The following is a 7997-nucleotide window of genomic DNA, read 5'->3' on the forward strand; positions in this document are numbered from 1 at the left end:
AATGAATTGTCGTGGGAAATTTGAGAGGAGTCGCCAACCATTTGAAATGCAAGAAGTGTCGCTATCATCGTTTGTGGGTTTGGTTCCACTTAAAAAAAAAAAAAAGTAGTCGTTGGTATTTGTACATGCGGTATCAATATAATCGCTTTCGCTACACCTTATGAATGACGGTGTGAAAATATTATCCTTCTTGCCTGGCATCCGTCATGGTGGCGATGTCAGCGCCCAGGAAGTGCGGGCGCGGCAGCGTGCAGAGGAAGTGCAGCGTGTGCGGGCTGAAGGCGCGCACGGCGCCGTCCGAGCAGCCGCAGAAGATCAGCTCCTCCGTCACGCACAAGCACGTGGCCTGAGACGCCTGCGGGCACACGCGCGCCTAGGGTGAGGTCACGTGACACGGCAAGAACGAGGACGCGAGTCGGCCGAGCGGCGGCCCGCGATGTGCCGGAATGACCGATGACAGGGAGCGACGGATGATGTCACACAGCGGGAAACATGACCCCGCCCCCCAAATTTCAATTCAATATTTAAGTTGATGCGTTTGAACATGAAATATCTTGTCATTGGCGGAACATGATTTGCAAACTCCGTTTTGATCGACGTCGATCACAACGTGCCGACTTGATCGCAATCGGGTTTGTCGAAGTGCAAAACGTAAGCCATGAAAACAAAATGAAGAGAAATGCGACGCATGAACGAAAGCATGAACGTTGGGTCTCGATCGTCTTGACTTACACGGGCAGAGTCGACCCTCTGCCCGGGAAGCAGAAGAAGAAGGAAGGAGAGAGAAGCCTTGCGATTAGCACGTGAGCGCATCCGCTCGACACGCGCGGGAACAAACGTGCGGACTCACGCGTAGCTCCACCCACTTGTGGAGCATGCGGCGCTGGTCCAGCTGCACCAGGAGGCCCGAGGTGCTGATGCAGAAGGTGGAGGACGCCTGCGGTCCTCGGCCGCACGCCACGTCGCAAAAAAAGTTGTTCTTCAGTTCTCCCAGCAGCCCCGAACGCCCCAGCAGCGGCACGGCAGCGCTGACCTGCGCGCGGGCGCGGACGCAGACAGAGACGCGGTGGTCGTACTCGTTCCCACCAATTGGGCGGGTGGCGCGACTTGAGCGGCTCGCGGTGTCACCTTGGAGGTCCTGCTGTGGTCCAGGTACCAGAACTTGACGTGTCGATTCCCCGCCGTCACAAAGTAGGACGAGTCGTGCGAGAAGGACACGGCCGTCACCTTACTCGACACCTTGTTGGCCGCCACCACCACGCCTTTCTACACACACACACGGGAAGTCAATGTGGGACGAGCGCTTTCTCTCTGGACTGGTCCCTCCTATGAGAACTAAGAACCTTCGCTTGCTACGAGAGCCTCATCCCGGGAATATAACCTTCTCCAAGGGAGAAGTAGGCTTCTCTCAGGATTTCAACTTTCGACTAGGTGTTGGTGCTTACTTCCAAAAGAGCACGATTAGGAAGGAGTAAAAACGTGTCGTCATGAGATCACGAGTGCCTTACTTTCCAGTTCCACACGTGCACCAACATATCGTGCTGGTAGCCGACGCTGACGATGTACTTCATGTTGGGGGAGAAGGCCACGCAGGCCACGCCGTATTTGTGCTCCTGGAGGGACGCCACCTGCACGCCGCTCGGGACCTCCCACACGCGCACGGCCGGCATATGGCCGCTCTGAGGACCACACGGCGCCGGGAGTCACGCGAGCCGATGCGCGAAAGGACCGCAGGTCAGATGAACAGCATCGCGCCAGGCGGGACTCACCTCGCCAGTGACGACATGCTTGCCATCGGGTGAGAAGGCCAACGTGGTAATGGTCTTCCTGCAAAATCGCACGCGCGGCCTGTTACCATGGCAACGGCACCAACCCCCCACCCCCCCCCAATGACGAGCTTACCTCGATGCGTTGAAGATGTGACGTTGCTTGTTCTTGCGAGGATGCAGCAGGACCACAACACACCTGCACAACACAAAACACGAATACGACTGGGATAAAATTCGGTTCACAACATGTCAATCGCAATGCTAATAATGTGCATGTCATCATCTGAGTGAGTTAAGTTGTGAGTGTTTTCAGAAGAAGACATCGTCTTCATCACGCTAGCTGGAGTTGGACGCTAAGCACGCAGCCGCGCAGCCTCAGCCCCCCCCTCGTTCCCCTCTCGCCCCCTTTCCTCCTTGACTGTGGCTGCAGCGGCCCACTGATCAGATAAGCTCCTCGTCCGCCTGCACCCGATTGGCCGGTTGGCCGCTGCGGGGGAGGATGAGCTGTACGGACTAAAACATTCCTGGCATTCCCCGAGGCTGCGATTACACCCCCAATGACACAATTGACTTTTGTTCGCTTGCGTGGATCGCATCAAGTCATCACGTCAACTAGACTAACTGGCGCGGTGACATGTACAGTATACCGGGATGTCATTTACGCACACACACGACGTATACCTTGAAAACAAATCTTTTACAATGACTTTCAGACCCCCAAAGCCTCTCTTTTAGTCACAACATCATCACGTGAGGGAAGATTTAAAAAATAAATAATAATAATAATAATAATAAATAAAAAAAGCCTTCTTTTAGTCACAACATCATCATCACGTGAGGGAAGATTAAAAAAAATAAAAATAAATAAACAATAATAATAAATAGCCAGAAAGCCCTCACAAAAGCCTATAAATTGACATGTGACTCGATGTGATACGCAAATTTTCATCTTCTTGGTGGTGATCATGTCCCAGTTCTTAAAAACAAGGTCAATGGCCCCCAAAAAGGAATCAATTGAGCATTTATTGCTTGTCTCTATGTCCACCAAGCTAGGAGACAATCGAATCAAATGTGCAGGAAAAAAAATAAAACGTGTTACGCACATTTGACATTGCTGTAACCTTGACATTTGACTTAGGCCTGAAGGCTTTGATCTGCGAAAAGCTATGAAATCTCTCCATTAATAAAAAGAAAGGGGAAAAAAAGCTCCCTGGTAGAAATCAACTGTTTCGGTCCAGACGTGTGGCAAATAAACAACCTTGATCGTTGACATTAGCAACATCGCTAGCATTAGCCAAATGCAGACCCCCGTCCACAGGAAGTGACAAAGTTGCTACTCCCTGCTTTAACCGTGACGCTAATTTGACAAGTCGCTCACCCGGCGGGATACGCCAAGAGTCCACTCTTTGGGTCACACGACAGTGCACGGTTGCCGGGCGCCGTGATGCCCAGAACCTTCTCCAAGGTCACCTGCTCGGGAAAAGAAAATGGAGTCACATGTTAGCATCTGCTAGCTTGTTGGCAAGTCACGGGACCCTCTCCCACACCACTTGAGACTGGAGGAACTGCCGAGACTTGACAGACGAGTTAGTGGCGTTAATGTAGAGCAAACATCTATAGGTGCTGTGACACACTCGCTAGCAGGCAAATCTTTGTCACCATTGGCAAAGCAGTTCACATCTGTTAGCATACAATTATCATTTGCTCTGAAATACGCACAAAACAAGATGGCTGCTGTCAACCATGTGCCAAATGACCACGAGACAAATCACCATGTAACAAATAACCAAATGCTGAGTAACCATTGCAGTGTCCAAATACACAGGCCGGTTCCTCCGGAGGCCGCATGACTTCACTTCCGGCGTGACTCGACCGGACGTGGTTTCCAAGGACCACATAAACTGTAGTGAATTTGGACAGGCTGAATGCGAATCAAACAACAGGTCACGTAACACGGGGTGCCAAAGGCAATGTGCAAAATGACCACAACTCTCATGAACATGTGACAAACAACCGGTCATCTGACCACGTGCCACACGACCACATCAATTGACCGTGTGGTAAAGGTTCAAGCAAATTGTTGTTTGACTTTCAAATTTCAAGTCACATCAGTCAAATGACATGTCACATAACCAGATGTTGTTGTCCACATGTCAACCGACAAGTCAATTGACTATGTGGTAAATGACCACAAGTCAATTTTACAGTCACATTGTCAACTTTCCAATTACAAGTCCCGTTATTCATCCGACATGTCACGTGACCATCTGTAAATGACCATGTATTAAATTACACATCAGTTGCCCGTGTGGTGAACGATAAGTCGGTTTTTGATTCAAATGACGTGTCAAATTCTTCTTGGCTTTCCAACTACAGGTCACCTCAGTCTGACCACATGTCACATTTGTGAATCACCACGAGTCAAATGACGTGTCTCGCGTCCGTGCGACAAATAGGCATGTGGTAAATGCCCATGGACCAAATGACCGCACACACTCAAGAGTGGAACGTTAGCCGCTCTTTCCGTTTGCCGCCATGGGCACGCCGGCGAGAAATACAGTGAGTGGCTCAGTGGCGAAATGAATTCAACTCGCAAGTCAAGATACCAATACAGGATAATGTAACCCATAAATGTATCACGTGTTTGAAATGCACAAGCAGCACGATATTATAAAGGCGCTAAACGCTAATAATCGTAAGTGAAAATTGAAAGAACAAGGCTGTCGACTTCTCGGCGCGCACCTTGTCGCCCAGCTGATGACGTGTTGCTCGGCCCCGCCCCCGAAGCTTGATTGACGGGGATCTGAGCAGGTTCTTGATGCGGCGACTGATGGCACCTCCTCCTGCGCCGTCGCCGCTCATAGCTTCGGTGCTAGCGGCTAGCTCCCTGCGGCATGACGTCTGCGAGTACGACCTCGCTCAGCCGAGCCGAACTGAAGCCTCACCCAAGAGTTCTCCTCGTGCGTGTGGACCGGTCCGGGTCGCCGGCTGCGGTTCCGCATCGCAGCGTGGCGCCGCGGAGAAGAAGAGAAGCGACTCCCGGTCACGAGCACACGCCTTCACGCACACACATTTGCAGACGCAGCGGATCACGCGGCACAAGTGTTTCCGGTCTTCCCTTGCAAAGTAAAACAACTTGAAGGAAGTTGCACCTTTGTTTTCTGACAGATAACAGATCACCATGCCGCCCCGTTCGACTATTTTTTAAAAATGGCTATACTTCAAGAAATGAAAATAGAGTTTTCATCAATATGGTTCTTTCTTTACTCTTTTTGTCAACATGTGCTCTGACATTGACTGGCGACCAGTGGATTTTCAATATGCCCTGCGATTCATTGGCGATGACTCAGTTCACCGATACATGCCATGGCAATTCCTGGCGACCACGTCATTGTCTATACAGACCTTAACATTGACTGGTGACGTGTCCATTGAACGTACCGACCTGGACTGGTGCCCAGTCGATTTTGTCTGCTCACCCTGCGATTGGCTGGTCAACAGTCTATCGTTTGTATGTCCTGACCCTCCAGCGACCAGTCAATTGGTTGTTTGCTGCCTGCTATTCGGCTATGTCGTCCGGGCCCTACGACTGACTGATGGCCAATCCATTGTCTAGATCCCTTGACATTTACTGGCGACCAGTCCATTGTTTGCCAATACATCCCAGAGTCAACTGGGATAAACTCCGGCTCAACAGAGACCCCGATGAGGACAAACAATCTCGAAAATGGATGAAAGAAAAGAAACAATCTAATGCGCTCATGATGCTAGCATAGAGGTCCAAGGGTAAAACAGGTGTCGTCGGACTTTATTTAAATTAGTGTTGCAGATGTCTGTTATGCAATTACAACGTAGAAAAATAAAAAATTCGGGGACAAACAAAAGTTTCATTGAGAGGTTCCAAAGTCAACGGCAAAGCGTCCGCTGAGGCGTCCTCACGTGGGCGGGGCCCCTCGCAGGCCCAGCGGGACCAACCTGGGCATGGGCCGCCACGACACGCCCTCCGCCGCCGGCGCCTGCGGTGCCGGCGCCTGGGCGGGGGGCGGGCAATCCACCGGACCCCCGCCCGCTTTCATGTGCAGCAGCGGGGGAGGGGCCAGCGCGTGGCCATTCAGCCCCGAACCCTCGTCCTTGGGGGCGGGTTGACGCTCCAAAGGTGACGCTGACGGCGATACCGTCGGGCTGACGGCAGGCGCCGTGGGAATGGAGGATGAGGGGGACGGAGACTCAGGTAGCGGCGCTGGCAGCGGCGTCGCGGCAGGAGTCAATGGGAACGAGCTGTTCAGGGCGTCAACTGCAGACGACAGACTGAGACTTTAGTATGTGTGTGCGCGTGCGTGTGACTGCAACTAGAAATTATGTTCATAATCAATTACTCTCCATTTTTCGATTCAACTATTTGTCAGACATTTCGACCAATTCAAATTGACAGTGCGGAAATGAATCGATTCATTGTTGCACTTCCACCCCATATTCGATTTCGATTCCGTTTCTGTGATCATTGTAACGTGTTCAGTTCATCGCAATGCACGGGTTAGCAAATTTTCATTTTATTGCGGTGATATTTCACAATATGTATCACAACCGATAGGTATGTAACAAAGAGAAAAAAATTTACATTTGAGCAAATGTTCAATAAACAGCAACATAAAAAAATCAGGACGAAACACCGTTCTCAAACCGCAAGGCATTCTGCGGCTGCTGTGTAGACTTGTGCTCCAATTAGAAACACGCAAGAGGAAATTTTCGAGCACAAAACGTGGGTTTGGAGTGCACAAGAGCCTATTCTACAGAGTGCTCGTCGTTTGACTCCAAGAAGAAGAAGCTAGAGAACCCGCTGCGTGCCGTCATGCCTGTGGCATAACTTGGTGCAAAAGAAATGAGCAGTTGCCTCAGTGCAAGACTTGCCATCACTGTGCGATCAATACCTGGTGATGCTTCTCGGCCATCCCCACTACTTAGTTGCGTCACATGCCAATATTTGCGGACCCGATTGTAAAAGGGGGGGGGGGGTAGAAGGCTATTGAAGAAAGCATACCTGTTGTTGCTGAAGAAGACGTGGGCAGCAGCGTATAATCCGTCATCAGCGGGGTGAGAGTCAGGAAGGGTTGCCCTGGCAACACGCTCCCGACCACCGATAGAAGCTCAGCGGGCAGGATGGCCCGGAAGCCGTCGGGGTCGCCTGCAACCGCGGCGGACAGTCACGAACGGAGCTTCTTTGAGCGCATTTTTTCAAGGACCTGTACTTGAGTTTCGGGCTGAAGCGAGTCCTGGAATAATTTGGGTACCTCGATTTAAAAACCAAAAAAAAAAATGCTCCAGGCTTCTTTGCATGTACACTGCCAAGTGTTCGTAGTCAAGCTACCTACAGCAACAATTGTTCATGCGGTGCATGACATGAACACGGCGCCAATGCGGAAGGAAGGCTAACTTCAAAATAAACCTGATCTGACCTCAATATATGGACGTCAATGCTGAGGCAACACATTTTTGTTGAAGTTGTTTCCGGCGTGCGTCATAAATGTGACAAAGCGCAACAGGGATGCTGAATGTATGATGCGGACACGGTTTCATTCGTGTTGGCGACTGTGGCTCTCCTTGCCCACAAGCGAGGGCATTGCAGTATCTTAACTCATTCAGTACCAGCCAATTCTGGACCAAGTCTGAAAAGACATTTAAAAACATCTTTGGGAGTGAATGAGTTAATTGCTCCCTTTCAATGTTTCTGCTTCACATGATCAGCGGTGTATTTGCTACTCACTCGAAACTCCAACTCCCGCGTACATTCGCACACAGGAAAAATCGCCGGTTCTAACTGTCCCGAGCTACTTACCACTCACGGCGGGCACGGGGGGGAGGCTCTTGCACCGAGACAGGATGTTGGGCACCGTCTTGGATCGATTCCTCATCACTGGCGGCGAGTGGGAGGCGATGGGCGTGGCCAACTTTGGCCAATTGACAGCTGCGGCTCTAGGCGAGGGAGGGGCCGGGGCGACTGTGATGGGCGTGGGAGGAGGAGCTTGTTCCTTCGGCAGCTTCTGAGTGGAGGAAACAAATACGACGTTGTCGCCCGAAGAGGCTGGCGACCGCCGAAGGGCCGCCTGGCGCCCGGGGCCGGCGGTTCCTGCGGCGACGGCGGGCCCGGTCAGTGCGGAGGAGGGCGGGGATGCGGGACGGGGCTCGTGGGGAGGCGAGGCGGAGAGCCGGAAGATGCCGGCGGCGGCTGTT

At 51.6% G+C, this 7997-nt stretch overlaps 2 protein-coding genes across 4 annotated transcripts in view; both read right to left on the reverse strand.

The window, feature by feature from the left end:
* On the reverse strand, positions 1 to 4970 carry LOC109520878 (mitogen-activated protein kinase-binding protein 1-like). Of its 3 annotated transcripts, XM_019878423.1 has the most exons (9): positions 4512 to 4970; positions 3148 to 3239; positions 1903 to 1965; positions 1770 to 1827; positions 1509 to 1679; positions 1129 to 1266; positions 851 to 1033; positions 733 to 750; positions 1 to 355 (listed from the first exon to the last, which is right to left on the reverse strand). In XM_019878423.1, exons 1-9 carry the CDS (start codon positions 4629 to 4631, stop codon positions 182 to 184), a joined length of 1017 nt encoding a protein of 338 aa, XP_019733982.1. In that variant the 5' UTR covers positions 4632 to 4970; the 3' UTR covers positions 1 to 181. The 3 variants fall into 3 exon arrangements, with proteins under 3 accessions (XP_019733982.1, XP_019733990.1, XP_019734000.1); XM_019878431.1 differs by lacking the exon at positions 733 to 750 and having other exon boundaries at positions 5 to 355; positions 4512 to 4968; XM_019878441.1 differs by lacking the exon at positions 733 to 750 and having other exon boundaries at positions 220 to 355; positions 867 to 1033; positions 4512 to 4968.
* Positions 4971 to 5534: 564 nt separating this feature from the next.
* LOC109520224 (uncharacterized) overlaps positions 5535 to 7997 on the reverse strand; it is an 11214-nt gene continuing 8751 nt past the window's right edge. The window contains exons 15-17 of the mRNA XM_019877324.1: positions 7603 to 7992; positions 6808 to 6951; positions 5535 to 6063 (exon numbers count right to left, since the gene is read on the reverse strand). Of these exons, the coding sequence (XP_019732883.1) occupies positions 5705 to 6063; positions 6808 to 6951; positions 7603 to 7992 (893 nt within the window). The 3' untranslated portion in view covers positions 5535 to 5704. The remainder of the gene's footprint in view (positions 6064 to 6807; positions 6952 to 7602; positions 7993 to 7997) is intronic.

The sequence above is a fragment of the Hippocampus comes genome, unplaced genomic scaffold (genome assembly GCF_001891065.2).
Source record: "Hippocampus comes isolate QL1 unplaced genomic scaffold, H_comes_QL1_v1.1 scaffold295, whole genome shotgun sequence".
In the NCBI taxonomy this organism is placed as follows: Eukaryota; Metazoa; Chordata; class Actinopteri; order Syngnathiformes; family Syngnathidae; genus Hippocampus; species Hippocampus comes.